Genomic DNA, 17,810 nt, shown 5'->3' on the forward strand with positions numbered 1-17,810 from the left:
GGTGCTGGTGGCAATAGCCGCATCACGAACCGTGGGGTCGTCGTTAGAGAGCTGTCCACCAGAACAATCTTCGCTCGGGCTGCGGTTACTGAAATCATCTCTGCTGGTTACGTCGGTGCTATTGCGCGGTGAAATATCCCGAACCGATACCGTAGTTTCCCTGCCGTCGTTAAGTCTGACATGGGCGTAAGCAGGGTTTGTTTCGAGGAGCTCCACCGCATCCACCAAGGGTTCGTCCTTATTGCGCATATGTCGCTTGACATAGATAGGACCTGGTTTAAGCCATGACGGAATGGAGGTGCCATTTGTCGAGCGGCGAGAGTGATGAAACATTCTCTCATGAGGAGTGCAATTAGTCGATGTGCAGAGCAACGACCGAATTGAATGTAGAGCGTCCAATAGCACATCCTCCCAATGGCCGAGAGGAAGATGTCGAGATTTCAATGAGCTTTGAATAGCCTTCCAGATCACGCCGTTGTACTTTTCACATTGTCCGTTTCCACGAGGGTTGTAGCTAGTGGTCCTGATTGTAGAAACCCCTTTAGAGTTGAGCCAAGATTGAGTTCGTAAAACTGGAAAGACGACCATCGGTCGGAATGTAGCCTATGTATGAACTCATCCCAAATACAGGAAACAGTGTCGTTAAGCATTTGATAACCGTCTTCGCAGACATGTCTGCGCAGGGAAATGCAAACGGAAATCGTGAATATTCGTCGACGATAGTGAGGAAATACCTGTTTTTCGTAACGCTGGGTAACGGACCCTTGAAATCGAGGCTGAGACGTTCGAAGGGTTGAGTCGCCTTGATTAGTTTCTCCTCGTCGGAGCGAATGAACTGAGGTTTGATTTGTTGACACTCCTCGCATTGTGAAGTCATGGTACGTATCTCTGACATAGAGAATGGCAGATTCTCGACTCGTACGAAGTGAGACATGCAGGTCACGCCGGGGTGACACAGTGAAATGTGTAGATCGCACAATTTGTGTTTTCCCATGTATCCGCAATGGGCGCGCGTTGGAGCGTCGGGGCCGACATTTTCGACGCCGGGCCAATGAATGACAGTACAGCTAAATGTCATTAGTTCCAATCGCCAACAAGCGACTTTGTCGTTTTTGATTTTGCTGGTGTGTCGATCGTCGAACATGAAAGAGACACTTTTCTTATCAGTGACCAATGTAAAATGCCGCCCGGTGAGCAAACGACTCCACTTCCGCAGCACTTCGACCACAGCATATGCCTCCTTTTCTACAGCCGAATGTCGTTGCCCTCCTGGCGATAGGGTGCGCGAGTGAAATGCAGCGGGGCGCCCTTCCTGATTCAAGGTTGCAGCGATCGCAAAATCTGAAGCGTCAGTTTCTACTGAGAAGGGCATAGAGTCGTTGATGGGTCGTAACTAGGGCTGGGCAAAATGATTCGAGTACTCGAATCTGAATCGAGTAGTAATTTTAATGATTCGAGTCGAGTAGTAAAAGACGATATTTTCGAGTACTGAAATTATACGGTCCTCGCAACTGAAAGTTAATTTACCAACGAGAATTATAGTTTTGATATTATTTTCCACTGAGGAAGCCGTGAAATCTTGATTGGCCGTGTTACAGCACACCGGGCACAGTTTAAAGCTACGAACGTTACTGGAAATAACACATTTCCGAAGTCATTATCATCCACCAAAATTGTTAAGAAGTGCAATGAAATCGGTATGGTCGAAAAAAATACCAAAGTATCTTTAATGTGATGGATAACAGGCATTACGTTCTTTGTGGTGGCATAAAAGGTTCATATTTGGACTTCGACATAGCACATCCTGTTGTGACGTCATAATGAGTGATACTCGATTACTCGACTCGACTCGAAGCATATTACGTGATTCAGAATCGAATCACTCAGGTACTCGATTTTGCCCAGCCCTAGTCGTAACGCGGCGTTAGTCAGGTTTTGTTTGATGAGATCAATTGCTTCACGAGAATCGTTGTCCAAAGGAATCGTGGCACTGATTAACGGTCTGATTTTAGTCGAGTAATTTGCGATCCATCTAGCGTAGTAGGCGAACAATCCTATCATCCTCTTCAACTGATGCTCAGATTCTGGATATGGGAGATTTAGGAGTGATGTCACTCTCTCTGGGTCAGGCTGAACAGACTGATGTCCGACCTTTTACCCCAAAATAGCTATTTCGGACTTAGCAAGTTGCGTCTCAGCTTCGTTGATGGTAAGATTGGCGCGTGAAGCAGCGTTCATGAAGGCCCTCAAGTTGTTGTCGTGGTCAGCCTGATCCACCCCAGCGATTGTTATATCGTCCAGATACGGAAAACAGCCTTTCAGGTTATTCTGCTTGACGATGTAATCGATTGTTCGTTGACATTCAGGTACAGCATTTGTCAGACCAAATGGAAGTCGTCGCCACTGCAACAACTCGCTTCCTGACTGGAAGGCAGTAAATTCTCGATCACGCGGATCCAGTTCGAGTTGATGATAGGCCGATTTCAAGTCAACTGTTGTGAATACTTTATACTGAGCAAGCTTATTCACAATGTCCTCAATGCGTGGCAGAGGATAAGCGTCGAGTTGAGCGAATCGGTTAATTGTCCTGCTGTAATCAATGACCATTCGTCGTTTGGTAGAGTGTTCGTTTTTGACAACGAGTACCTGAGCTCTCCAGGGGGAATTACTTGGCTCGATAAGATTGTCAGCAAGTAAACGTTGCGTTTCATCTGCGATGAAGGCGAGATCTGCCCGTGAATATCTCCGTTGCTTCTGGAAGAAAGCGCGTTGACTTTCGATGATGCCTTCAAGAAGGCACGTGCAATGGAAATCGCTTCCGGGGATTCTGAAGCCTACCAACCGACTTCGTCGTGTGCCACAAGACTGCGTGCGCCGAGACAACAAGGCGGGGGCGAGACTCAGAATGACGATGGCAGCGCTTCGAAACGGCCTTGCTTCTTTTGTGGAGACGCTATGCATCCTCGCATGAATTACCCGGCAAAAGATGCCGTATGCAGATATTGGTATATCACTGGCCATTATTCGAAGGTGTGTCAATCTCGCCTACGAAACCTTCCACGAATCGATACGGAAACTGCCTCGATACAAGGTCCCGCATCTCCCAGCAGAGGAGAAATAGAATTTAACACGAAAACGACTCTATCAGCTACAGATCGGTCTAGAGTAGTATGCGATGTCAAGGTTGACAATTTGAACGCTACTTCATTGATGGATACTGGTTCAGGTGAATGTTTCATGGATCAAGAGTTTGCCGACAAATATCGAGAAAAATTGAACATCCAGCCAATCGTTGGCGAGGTCACGCTAGCGGAGACTTCTATACGCATGCCGATTGAAGGTCAGTGTCTCGATCTCCTCACCGTGGGGAACAACGACTATCGAAATGTTTCGTTTCACATACTGAAGAACTTGGCAACTGACGTCATCATCGGCGAAAGAATTTTCAAGCAACACGAAAGCGTCACATTCACGTTTTCAGGACGACAGCCTCCGCTCACCCTGAATGCCTTATCAAAAATGGTAGTTCCGTATTCGAAACCATTCAGTCACCTTAGCAAGGATTGCCGCCCTATCGCGGACAAGCAACGGATTACCTACTCACAGCACTAGGTAAGTAGAGTGAGCGTAATCAACGTGAATCAATCAACTCATGATGGAAAGTACAGATAAGGAATGGTACAATCGTGATAATCAAAGTCTTTATATGCTGGACTCTGAGCTGTGCACGATAAATGACAACGCTTTTCAGCGACTATGGAATCGATATTGGGGCTAACGAGAGACGTAACTAGATGAAAGACCAACTTCACGTTAAGCTTGATTTGATGGCGAAGCCCTAAGCCGTTTTCTAAGCCGTCTATCAGTCTTGGCATTCTTCGGGCCATTGCACGTCAAGGCAATATGGCCAGCCCATTTATATTAGCTGATTTTTCCGCGGTGGAATTCTGTTGCCAATATAGTTGCCATCGCTGAAGTCGTTTTGGTTAGTGAGGAATAATGATGTTGGGCACAGGAGAACAGTTTATTTTGAAACAAAAACAACAATATGTTGAAACTGTGATCAATTTAGGTATTTCAAAATCCCTTAGCATTCTTCCGAAATCTCAAATCAAGTCGCGGGCCGCATGCGGCCTGCGAAACGCCTGTTGGTGCCCCCTGCCCTATACTAATGGAAAGAAGCTTGTTCACAGTTACTTAATTCGAATGGTACTGATGAGTGCACTGGCCTAACATACGAAGTAAATCAAGATGGTTGTAATGAATTGTAGACATGTGTCTCGTATCGAAACAAATATATTTTCGTGACTGTTCACCATCAGTGTTGAATTTCTTCGAGTGCGGTACATAGCAATTTGCCAGCATAAACCGTGTATGATTGGTTCAGGCAGGTTTGAATCGTTCGTTTATTTCTGCTAAATTTTGCGGTCTGGTATTTTCATGACCACAGACAAAACAGCCTCGAAATTTTCTTAACTGTAGACATAACGAATTTGACTGTCACTATTATATCATTACAATCATGCGTAAGCCTATAGCCAGTCAAGTAAATAAACACCAAGCTCTCTTGGAAATTATGATGATCATGGTCAAACATGGCCTTTACCTGTCTGCAAGCAGTTATTACACGGTTGGGAGCGATTAAAATATTTTATTATTTTTTGGTATATAAACAGACGCTTGGTGGTGAAAGATGCACGTTGAACTCCTTTTATCGTGAAAATCGGACAATAATACGGAAACAACGAACGTCGTAGCGTCAATGATACAATTGTATCAAATCTCTGCAACATCGCTATGGCGAACGTTCCATGAGTGCGACGACTCTGAGAGCGAGGAAAATCGCAGTCGCGGCGAATCCGATCACAAAGCCCACGATGTTCAATACCTTTGCTGTGTACGCTTTTGCATGCGCTTTATGTGGATCGTGGGTCCGCAAATTGTTGGCCTGGAATGTATCGATGTAAAAATAATATCACGAACATAATACAGATTGAAATATTTGAAGAGCTCTTGGAGGTACAGTACCTCAATATACCATTGAACAGTATATTCATAGTGAAATGAACCCGGATATCCTCGGCTGACACTTGTGAGAGGTAATCGTCAGCAACTAGTAGAGAACGAAAAAGAACATCGTATATCAACAATCGTATCACTAAATATGACGTCACCACCATGAAATTTCGAATACGAGAGCGTTGAATGTACTGTTTTTAGATGGTAGTAATGCAAGTCTCAGTAAAAAGAACATCCTTACGGACCACGAGCTCACTCCGGCTGCAAAATTCGTTTTATCCCATGGGCTGGATTTTGCCTACTGCCGACCGCTATCAAGAGTGAGTGGGTATTTACGGAATTTGAAGTCCTGATTGGCCAATTAGATTACTATGAACCTAAGTTAGACGAGGCCATACATGCTCTTAGAGCTCAATTATCAGATTCTGAGCAGTCGTATTGCAGATGCACTATCGACTTGGCGGATTTTTTTATGAACAAGGAGTGTTTCCTTAATATCAAAGCATTACGCTGCAACCATGAAATCCATATCACTTAACTAGACAAGGGATCAGGTGTTGTCATTTTGAACAAAGTTGACTAGATTTCGAAAATTGATTCAACATTGCATGTTAAAACCAAATTTATCTCGCTCGGTTCGTTTCTGAATTTGATAACACACTCAAAATCAGGGTTGTAATGACTCGAGTCATGACTCGACTCGAGTCAGACTCGAGTCACGTTTTTTTTGTGACTCGACTTGACTCGAGTCATTTTCTTGAAATGGGAAAATGACTCGACTCGACTCGAGTCAATATTTGGATTAACTCGACTTGTACTCGAGTCATTACGCATGACTCGACCCAAGTCAATGACTCGGCTTATTTTATATGACTTGAAGATGAATAAATTTGCGAATCGTAATGGCTAGTTCAACACATCTGACGAATTGTGCCGACATCGCTATTTGTCACCACTGCTTTCGTTGCACTCGTCTGATATCAGATATACCGCCGCAAAAACAACAGACAATGGTACCATAGTGTCTTATATGGCGTCGACACAACCAAATCTCACGCCTCAGAAATTGATTCACGTCACAATTTCGAGTTGGCTACAGGCAATTTGAAGGTCATTTTCGACCGGCTTGGCGAGCATTAAATTTGGTAAAACGGGTATCAATCGAAAGCTGACTCTGCACTGATTACGAAAACATAAATGTTATTCCGCTCGTGGCCCTGGAGCCCCCACAATGTGCCTCTCGAATTTTGCATTGTTATGGAGATCGGCATTGGGACGTAATATTGCTGTCTGGCTCTTTTGCTCTTGAGCTACTCTCTCGTTTCGCCAGATAGTATTGCTGCGTCCCAATGCCAATCATGGTAGTACCAACTACCAACCCTGCTCTCTCTCTCTCACTTTACAACCATTCAATTAGGCACGCTATCACTGTCAATTACTTGCGCGCATTAGAGGAAGCATTGAAAAATTATATTTTAAAGCGTTTTGCAGGAGTGTTTGTAAATGTGAACATGATCACAACTGATTGGTCTTTGGATTGGCCTATCGGTAATCCCAAACCGTTTGGTGAAACCATTCTCTTCACATCATGCGTGTTCGATCCGAAATTTGGTTTCCATTAGCTTATGGATCTAAATTACTCAGAACAATCCCGAATTGCACTGCGGCAGAAAATAATCGAGTTGATGATGATTGGGCCTGACACTCATTCATAGAGGATCACCAGCCAAGGTACAAAATCACCTGACGAAGAGGTACTAGATCCTCCGCAATCAAAGTATTTAGGACTTTCAATTATACAAGCAAACAATCGAAGCAAAGTTCAATTGGAGCCAACGCAATGACTCAGATAGTCAAGTAATTGGAAGAGACCGATAAGCTTATGTGTAGATTTGAAAGCGATGATTCTTTGCAATTTTGGGCCACTCGAAAGAATGAATAGCCTATCCTATGCTCTTCAGTATGGTTCAAAAATGCTTATTAATTCCTGCATCTAGTGCACCAGTGCAACGTGTATTCAGTAGAGCTGGATGTATTCTAAGGCCATGCCGCTCTAATATATCTGAGAATCTCCTTTCCACTTTGGTATTTTTAAAGTGTAACTCATCATTGATGTGATATGCTGTCTGTGAAAACACACAATACCACCCGTCTATTTGAGGTTTTGTTAGGTATATGCATTGTGTACGTGAGTAATAATGAATGGCTAATGCGGCATGATGTTTGTAGAATAGGACTGTTCCAAAGTAACTTCTTTTTTATTTTACTCGGTGGCTACTTGATTACGTTGCATGAAAAGAACATTGAATCTAGCTCAATTTTAAAAAGAAGTTTCAATGATATGATAGGAGAAAATTTTGGGTTTGAAAATAAATGAAGTATTTTTAGTGAGAAATTCTTTCATATAATATAATAACATGGTAGTAGTAAGCCGACTATTTTTTCATATCCAAAATATTCTACTCTAATAACTTAATTTCTTCTAGTTGGAATTTGCTATGAATCATATTTTTACACAATGTAACAATATCATGAGATAGCCGGTAAAATTCGAAAATCTCTATTTGTAATTCATCTAAAATTTTCTTTCATAGCATGGCTTTCTACTGGTTGGAATTGAGCCGAATTTGATTTTTTTCGGGCAATCTAACAATTTTAAGGAGTAGCCGGAAAACTTGAAAAAATGTTTTCGAACAGCCCCATTGTACAATTATTTCTCCAATGCTGATGCTGCGATGTAGTCTGTAATGCAATTGGGAAAACCTCAGGTAATATCAAAAGGTATCTGTTTTTTTGTCACTGCACAATGCACATCGCTGCATGCACGCTTTTACAGCATGCCGGCTTGGTGTAAATAGCCTACCTCTACATAAACATGCATTTGCTGATTCTCTATCAGCTGGTATCTCCGTGAACTCGTTGGTTCTCTATCGGCAATTTATGAGCTAGCGTCGATGTGCTTATCATAAAAACTGAATGCTTGAATTGGTGATGTATCAGACTGACAAGACGGATATTTGATTTTACGTTCTAACTTAGTGAAGTTATCTGTAGCATCGGTAAATGAGGCCAGGACCTGTCCGTTAACTGCCTAAATAAACACGTGCCAAAACTCTGACAGGGAGAAAATGAGCATGTTTGCCAACCTAGGAATTCGATATCACCCAAGCAGGATTGAAAACATGATCTGAACATGACTTCAATACTGTGACTTGGACTCGACTCGAGTCATAACACTATGACTCGGACTCGACCCTTTAAACGGTGACTTGGACTCGGACTCGAGTCATTGATGAATTGAAAATGACTCGACTCGACTCGAGTCAAAACCACAAAAGTAAGATTGACTCGTGACTCGGAACCATGTGACTTGGTTACAACCCTGCTCAAAATTGAAGCACGATTGGTAAACCGGCTACTGGCATTGAAAAAACGATGTCTTGACGGCGGAGATATACAGCGCAATCAGACCAATGAGATCGCAAAGACGACGCATGTATGGACTACCTCAAACTCATGAAGAGGATGTCCCAATGAGACCTATACTTTCCATGATTGAGTCTGCTCAATGTCAACTAGCAAAATGGCTTATTGACATCTTGGAACCTTTTCGTGAATTGTACGGCACGGAATGTGATCGCGCTTCGTTCACTTTCGCCAGTGAAATATGAAACCTGGATATGCCAAATTCAGAAGTGATCCTGAGCTCATTTGACATCTCTTGTCTCTTTACAAACATTCCGCTGCAAGAAATTATGGATATTTGTGCCAACGCGCTTTACGGGGTAGGCTACCACCAGCATCATTGCCGCGTAACGTTTTCGTTAAAGTTATACAGGCCGAAACCTGCTCTGTTTGAATTTAGCTTAAACGATGGCGTAGCAATGGGTTCTCCATTGGGACCTACTTTGGGCAACATTTTCGCCGGGTATTATGAGGGCAAGCTTCTTTCCCAATGTGTGTTCGTCTCAAACTCAAATGAGCTCGCGGGCCAATTTTCTAGTTTCTGATGACCCCGCGGGCCGCAGCATCAACAATAGTAGGCCTTATATGACAGGACCTTGCAGACTATTCAAGCTTGGTACGAAAAACTCACATTTTCCAATATTGGAATAAAATTGCTTTTGTGCTCGGCATAATTTTTCATAATAGTGAGTTATAGATATCATATGCGAGAGAACAAATGCATCATGATATTGTAAAAGCAGTTGCGTTATAACATTGCAGCTAGCAGGCATTTGACGAGCCACAATGATAGGTGGAGTGTGTTGAAATTTACCAAAAATTGATCTGATAACAGAGCATTAAATTGAGCTAATCCGGGATTCTGGTATAGTCCTGATAAGTTGGCTATTATTCATGTCATTGCCAAAGTCAAATTAAATCCTCGTTAGATTTTCCTTCGAATATTGGAACAAATCAATAACAGCTTAGGGCAGGGGTGGGCAAACTTTTGAGCTCGCGGGCCGCATTTAACATCTGAATCCATTTGCGGGCCGCACTATATAAAATTAGGATTATAAACCAAAATGCAATATTGATATTTGATTATATAGTGAGGACATGGAGATAATATATGTGCATATATAAAACAAGCCAAACATTGCTTTGGTGATATCGTACATACGTCCTAAACATATAGTGGCGAGATTTCCTAGGATGGCGGACCTCAATAACCAATTTCTCAAAGCTATAGAGATGAAAGAAGGTTGGCCCGATTCTTCGAACAGGATTGAAATTTAAATCTGTGAGCGGCGATCTGTTCATAGATTTCACTGTTGGTTCAGTTCCAGGACACACAATGCTGACAGCATCATAACCGTATTATCTTCAAACACGCTTCTACTATGTGTAGATAAAATATAAATACCCCAATTCTACACATACAGACAACGAATCTACCTAAGACACGCACGAATCGTTTTTATAAGCACATCACTAAAATAATTACAAAAGGAGTGGCCAATCTGAAATCCCACTCGTGATCCAAATTTTATCAATCTCGTTGCAGCAATCCCGCTGTGATATTAAGTATAGAGCTTAGATCAGTGGTTCTCAAACTTTTTAAGACACGCCCCCTACCCCCCCCCCCCCCCCACCCCCCTTATGATGGTGAAAGATTTCGCGCGCCCGGGTAGTTTGATGGCACGGAAGGTTGCGACTGTGGATGAGAGATTTTCAAATATGTAATTCACACTAAATACAGAGCGATAACTATGAATTGGATGTGAGTCGCGCTCTTAAGACGCCTTCGCGCCCCCAAGGGGCACGTGCCCACCCGTTTGAGAACCACTGTCTTAGAATTATCATGGGGAAATATACTAAGAAAAAGTGAATCAAGTCCCTGCATTATTTCGATTTTTAGTACGCATTTTATCAATATTTTTTAAAAGTTTCTTTAGACACTCGCGGGCCGCACAGAACGGTGTTGCGGGCCGCATGCGGCCCGCGGGCCGTAGTTTGCCCACCCCTGGCTTAGGGTATGGTACATGGTAATGGCATTGTTTCAAAACCTTTTTAGCGCTCGTACCCCTTGTGTTTCCAATAAGATTTCTCGTCTCACCTGTTGATTTTCAACACTATTTCTGACGGTACCTATATTAAAATCAAAAGGCCTATCCACATAAAATCGCGCGTAACGCGAATAATATTTTTCAGTTGAATACATTTTTCACTGCTGTTTGGTCGTTTGTTACGTCCATGGTCGATTAGTCATGGCATTCCGAGGCACAAGTTCTTCACCGATTGTAACGTTTTAGGCGACTCAGCTCGAGTCCTTTTAATTTTTCACCCAGTCAGTCCGAACCCGAGTAATTTTACGAACGGTCGCGCACATAAGTCCAAATCACAATTTTCAGTCAAGAATCATCAATGGATCATCATGAACTATAAATGTGACATATTAACTGATATTCCACCGCATGTTAGCTTTTGAAAGTCACGCGATAGGGTACTTTGATGTGTTTGCACGTTTTAGGAGTGCTGTCAGATTGAACTTTAACTTCTCAAATCTAAAAAAAAAGTGGCAGTTGAATATATTGTCGAATACTTGGAATGCCAAAATGCCGTCGCGGGCTGCACAAAATGTTCTCGCTGGCCGCGTGTTTGAGACATCATGTCTAACCATTGTTGTAACTAGGGCTGGGCACAATGATTCGAGTACTCGAATCTGAATCGAGTATTATTTTTAATGATTCGAGTCGAGTAGTAAAAGACGAATTTTTCGAGTATTGAAATTATATGCTCCTCGCCACTGAAATTTAATTTATCAACGAGAATTATAGTTTCGATACTGATTTTCACTGCTGAAGCCTTGAAACCTGATTTTTCATATTGTAGCATACGAAATATATAGCACAAAGCTAGGAACATTACTGGAAATAGCACATTTCCGAAGTCATGATCATTCCACAGCATTGTCACCAAGTCCTATGAAATCGGTATCGTCGAAAAAATACCAAACTATGTTTAATGTGATGGATAACAGGCATTATATTCTTTGTGGTAGCATAAAAGGTACATATTTGAACTTTGACATATTACATTCTGTTATGACGTCACAATGACTGATACTCGATTACTCGACTCGACTCGAAGCATATTACGTGATTCAGAATCGAATCACTCAGGTACTCGATTTTGCCCAGCCCTAGGTAACACCGATATGCAGATGATACTTGTGTCATATTTAGGAATGAGTTGGAATGTGATCAATTTCTCGTTTACTTAAACACGCTTCACCCGGTTCTGCGATCCAAAATTGTAAAGTAACGAAATAACTAATTGTCAATGAACGTTACATTCGAAAAGCCCGATACCAATAAATTTGAAACATCGTTCTTTAGGAAACCTACAGTCACAGGCCAATACCTTAATTTAGATAAACGCCGAAAAATCAACCTCATAGCCACCCTCGTGCATAGACCGTTGATGATATGTTCGGGTAACAAACTGAACTTAGAACTTGACAGACTCTGCAAAATCTTACTTGATAATATGGTTACCCTGAACACGTCATCGACAGCGGTATAGAGAGGAAAGTAACGCAATGAAACACAGAAAAATCAACAGAGCGTACCGAACTAACAACCAAAGATGATTACATGCATCTACGTTGGATTGGCCCTATTTCAACCCGCTTTGAAATACATTTGATTTCAGCGGTCAGTAAGTGTTACGACACATTGAAGAACAACGTGATTTTACGACGACGCAACTGCTCCTTGAGACACGTAAAGACGTGCTGAGTACTCCAGGTAAATACTTTACATGACTGGAGTTTATTTATGCACGTACATGATATCCGTGAAAGTCTATAACTATGATAAATCTAATACCCCCAAAATATAGTTCTGTTGCTGTATATTGATTCAAAAGAGTTGTCTGTGTGTGAAAATAACAAGTAGATTGAATTTCCAAACTTTATAGTACGACTGAGCCGATATTTTGACTAGCCATTACAGCGGAAATAGGAGCTTTTGGTCAAAATAGCCCCTTGGGTTATCTCCAAACCAAGAGCCAATTTGAAAAAAGTAAGGTCATATTCGGAATTAGTGCCCTTCAGAACCCCAAAACCACTTTTACTTTGTCTGCAAGAATATATGTGTTGTCCGGTGTAATTTTTCTCTGCGGGATGGCATTTGTCTTGTGGGGTTCAGATTGCCAGGACAGGAATATTCGGCGCCAGCCATTTAGGCGCCTATGGACAATTAAACACATGTATGTATATGTATATATATCGAAGTTTGCGGTCTGTATAATGGCAGTCCTGTTCGGCCAAGGTTTTCCCGCTGTCGATCGTTCTGGTACACTTCTCGGAGTCGCATGTTACATGGCCTGAAACTTATTATGTCTTGGTGCGCTGGGGCCCGGCAATGGCCGACGTCGAAATGTAAATTTCTAGAAATCTATATTTTTCAGGGGAAGGGTAGCCAACAACCCAGTGGTTCTTAACCTTTTTCATATCGTTACCCCCAAGAAGAAAATGATGGGATGCAATTACCCCCCTTTCAAAAAATAACGTGACGTCATCATAATATTACATCATACCGTGACGTCATAATGTACACTGAAATGCCTGTTGAAAATATCATGTCAATGGGAAGGCTGAGGCTGAGTTTTTGTGTTATCCGGTGGACACATCTAGACAAAGGGGAGGATAATAGACATCATCTCATGTAATTGTCGATCGCAAACTTATTTCGTTTTGATAGATACCAGTGCAGAAAATCCTATGTCACGGCAATAAGTTGAATGAAATTCAATCAGAAAGTTCAATCCCATGATGACAAAGATTGGTTATTCATTTTGAAGGCGAACCCAAAAGGTTCCAATATCTTGCCTCGTTTCTTCGAAGGCATTGTGATGATGTGCGACTTAATTTCTTTGACTAGACTAGACCACTACACTTTTCAATACTGATAACTGTAATTCTATGATATTGTTACGGGAATATAGGCGTAAAGCTGAACTTAGACGACCCTCGTTGCCAGCATGCGTAGCAATATATGATCCCCACTACTGCAAAATAAATTGGACTTACCTAGCACTCTTTATTCGATCCTGTTATTCATAATCACTAGTGCATGGGTAATATGATCACAGCAGGTATGGTGTGTTAAGCGAAACAAAATATATACAAGCGCGCAGAAATATAAGTTAGTCTACATTCATATTTACGTTTCAAAATATTTCAGTGCAGCGTTACAAGTTTCTAAAAAATGTCTATTACCCCCCAAAAATTGGTAAATTACCCCTTTGGGGGTAATTACCCCCAGGTTAAGAACCGCTGCAATAACCAATATAATTAGAAACATTAAATCGCACCTCGCGCAAGAAATTGAATAAACTTGCATACATCTTCTATAACAATGGTCAGCAACTTTGAACGAAAATTTTGTTGACTTTGATTTTGCACTTGTTTGGGCTAATTTTGGTATGCTGATTCCTAAAATGCCGCTGGTTTTCTTCTGTTACATCACTGCATATGCCCAAAATATGCAAATTTTAACGAATTTAGCCATACTCCTTTCCCATACCATATAGAAATCCACACTTTTATCATATAATAAGTTATATAGCCACGGGGTCTATTGAATTATTAGAAAAAATGGTACTGGTATCAATCTAGGCCGATGCATTCGCCCATTTTTGGTTAGAGGATGCAATCATTCGATGATAATTCACACATATTTGACGCAAACTGCAGGATATGGCAATGAAAATAAATATTACATTTACTCTCAGCTATAGGTCCAAAAGTTAGTCGAAGTCAATTGTCTGATAAAAATCAACTAAAATTGTGTTTACCAGTGTAATTTATCGTCTTCACGAAATAATTTTGACCCTTTCGAGCTCGCGCCTCCCCCAATTGGGGGGCTTGCGGTGATGCAGTTACGGTGCTGCCATTGATATTCTACAAGAGTACTAGTACCTGAATAGTCAATATGACGGCAGGAATTCCCAAATAGAAGCAGCAGCATACCATGTTGATGATTGAGCATATCATCTTATCCGGCACATTGGGGACATCCTGCGAACAGAAAAATACATACCAAATAATAATGTAACACGCCCCGATAAACAAACATGAGTTTTTATGTTTTACCAGCTCTCCGGTGAATTTGTTGGGTGGCCTAACGAACATTACAAGCCCAATGTCAAGCGGTATAAGCAAAATTGTGGTTGTTGTTGTGTGCATATATTGGTGTTTCGATTTTACAGTGGCCAGTAATGGTATTAGTGGAAATTCCAACCAGGCCAATGTTCTATATTATGATGGCGTATCTGTCAACTTCACCGATAATGCGGATCGGGTCTTCACTGCAGTGATGGGATTAGCAATTATGTTTCGTTCAGATTGATGGGATTAGCAATTATGTTGCGTTCAGATTGCTGAGCTGTAATGTCCACTGGGCAAGCAAGCGTGATGGCTGGTGTTGCGTAGCTATCCGTAGGTTAGTTGTCTATAGTTTTTGAGTAGGGCCTACACCATCATTTCTATGCGTGAACCTAGTTTGTGCCAACAGAAAGTATTCGTATTATCATTTAAAAATCCTACACTGTCTTGTTCTGTTTTGTTCTCTCCGTTCATGCGCTATAGTTCTCTGGTAATTCGAATTGTGTATTTTGGCATGTGTGAAGTCATAATTAGCGATGCTTATTGTTGTTAACATAGTTTTTTGAATGCTCGGATTACTGCTGACGATATGCCCTAATGATTGTCCGCCGAAAAGCTTCAGTAATAAATATGAGTGTATTATTCAAAGTAGTATGACGTTCTGTACTCCAAAGCGTCTCTTAAATTACCACAAATATATAAGTTGATTACTGAGCACTAAACGTGTTTAGAACCCGAAAGTCGCAGTTAGGCGTACCCTATTATTGTCAGTGATGCCCATACGTTTTAGACTCAGGAATAATCGACTCAGAGATTTTTATTATCATTTCAAATCAGCAAACTTGTTCCAGCAAAAAGTGGCCTATATAAACGTTATGTTTAACGTGACACGTATCACTGACAGTGCAAGTTAATTTTTGTTCTATAGAAGAATTTTAGGATCAACAAATCGCCAAAAATACAAACCATCACTCAGCCTGATATTGTCTTGCGCGCACCAACGAGTCACCGGCTGACTCTGCACAGGGGAAAGCGGATATTGGTTAGCGTGCGGAACATTATATGCGACACTGTGATAGGTGCTGGCTGAAAGCCGGGCTATTACAGATCTGCAGTGTGTTTTGAAAATACGCGACCACTATAGTTATTATCCCTACGTTGTCCTATTAGTGTTGGGATCTGCCGAGCTTAGTTTTACCAAAAATCTATCCAAGTGACTGGCTGGAAAGAGCATCGGAATTTCCTTACCATATGATTTTGGCAATGCTGAATCATCGGTTGCTTGACCACTACAAGAGGCTGATTCACAATCGTGTCGTATACATGCTGGTTGGGATCTCGCGGATACTGGTCTTCGGATGGAGGCAATTGACCTGGCGTGTTGCCAGGATGCTGTTGCTGAAGCATTACGTTTTGTTGATTCATGTCGCTTGCCATTGAATCCGAACCTAGAGATACTATACGGCTTTGACTATGATGTTTGTGTTCGTTGGAAAATGTAACGCTTTCTTTCGAGATTGCAAGATCAGGTCAAGCATAAGAAATCTGTTACCCTGAAACGACAAATGTTAGACAACGTTATAAGTAGGGCTATTTTTATAAGACCTTAAAAAATCAATAATATGACTTTATTTATTGGAAAATATCACTTCATATGACTTTATTTGAAAATCGGGTATTTTTTACATGCGAACAACATCACTCACTGAAATAAAGAGTAGAACATAACAGTAATACACATCCATTTTTATTTTAAACCTTTGCTGTAGTACAGTTTCATGTAGTGTGTAAAGTTAGAGTCTTTGAAGTTACGATTTGGACGTAAAATTACCTGAGTAAGGAAAATGAGCGCTCTACAGATACTGATGTCAGTTGACACTTCTGCAGTTTTGCATGAAGCGCTGGTAAAATGTATTTTCTTTGTACTTCCATAATTTGTTTCACGTCGTTTTTTTTCAATCGCTTTTAAATGTATTTTTTGAGCTCAAGTGGATCTTTTCCGAAAGCAAAGACATTTAGTTCAGCATGGGCCTCTTTGATGGTGTACGTACAACATTCCATTTTGGGTATCAAGTTTTAAATATTGTTGTAGTGGAGGCATATTTCTGTTAACTGAGTAGTCAACTTAGGATCAGTTACTGAATTTTTGACGCTCTTTACAAAAACTCCTTCACCTTCCTATACATTGACTATTTCTTTCACTTGTGGGAGTCTCTCGGCATTATGTTGAGCTGCATTCAACCAGCTACCCCGACGACTAACTGCCTTACTTTGTTAGTACCTAATTGCTTCACCGCGTAATGCTTCACCGCGTAATTTGGTACTTTTTTATATAAAGTATTCAACGATATGACTTTATAACTAAAAAATAGTACTATATAACTTGTAAAGCTCATTTATGACCTAACGAGGAGAATATTACTTTGTATCACTTCATAACTTACTTAATATACCTCATAGGGATGCTGTTTTTGCGGTAAAATTGATTTCACGACTTACTGATGCATTCAAAAAAACATGACTTTGATGACTTTAAATGCCCCCAGTTTTAAGTAATATATGCAACAACAGGCAATCATCAATGTTACAATAATCGTGATATCCAGGTCTGAACTATTTTCCGTAACATTGACGTCAGCTATTTGGCTATTGTCGCATACACGTCTGTCACAGCGCGTTTCCTGTAGTCTTATTAAAAAGGCGACCGTTGACTGTTTTGAAGACGATCGACGTAGAGTCGATATCAACTTTCAATACAAGCATGTACTTGAGATATACCGCAGTGGCACGCTAACCGAGTAACCGTTGGTATACATTAGGGGCGGGCAACTTCTCCATCCGGCGGGCCGGATAGAGGAACATGAACATGAGACGGGCCGGATTCCTGAATTTGTTATGAGTTTAGGGGAGCTCCCCCCGCGGGAACGCGCCACAGATCCGTCCATCCTACCCTGCACCACCCTTTGTACATACAATTCAGAGACGCACATATTCCTGCAGTTGCGAACTATGTCTGGATTGGGCGACCGATTCATGGACGAACCCAAATCGGCTACATGAATGTCATAAAAAATCAGAGTATATTTGGCTCCTAGTCGCGCTAGGCGCGAAAAGTTTTTGCATAAATGAATGAATTTGATCAATGATATTGGTGAGTATATGAGCAAGTGGT

General features: G+C 41.4%; 1 protein-coding gene across 1 annotated transcript; it reads right to left on the reverse strand.

The window, feature by feature from the left end:
* Positions 1-3,723: 3,723 nt before the first annotated feature.
* On the reverse strand, positions 3,724-16,245 carry LOC145453370 (uncharacterized). The gene is made up of 3 exons (XM_080331335.1): positions 15,887-16,245; positions 14,453-14,551; positions 3,724-4,948 (listed from the first exon to the last, which is right to left on the reverse strand). Exons 1-3 carry the CDS (start codon positions 16,073-16,075, stop codon positions 4,796-4,798), a joined length of 441 nt encoding a protein of 146 aa, XP_080187461.1. The 5' UTR covers positions 16,076-16,245; the 3' UTR covers positions 3,724-4,795.
* Between the last annotated feature and the right edge of the window lie 1,565 nt (positions 16,246-17,810).

This window comes from Botryllus schlosseri, chromosome 13 (genome assembly GCF_051294905.1).
Source record: "Botryllus schlosseri isolate E-star chromosome 13, Bs_hap1, whole genome shotgun sequence".
Classification (NCBI taxonomy): domain Eukaryota; kingdom Metazoa; phylum Chordata; class Ascidiacea; order Stolidobranchia; family Styelidae; genus Botryllus; species Botryllus schlosseri.

Excerpts from the sequence above, each read along its gene's own strand:
- LOC145453370 (XM_080331335.1), bottom strand. The coding sequence starts at position 16,075 with ATGGCAAGCGACATGAATCAACAAAACGTAATGCTTCAGCAACAGCAT. Across the intron at positions 14,552-15,886 it reads AGCATTGCCAAAATCATATG|GATGTCCCCAATGTGCCGGA; the intron begins GTAAGGAAATTC and ends TTCTGTTCGCAG. Across the intron at positions 4,949-14,452 it reads CCGTCATATTGACTATTCAG|GCCAACAATTTGCGGACCCA; the intron begins GTACTAGTACTC and ends GATACATTCCAG.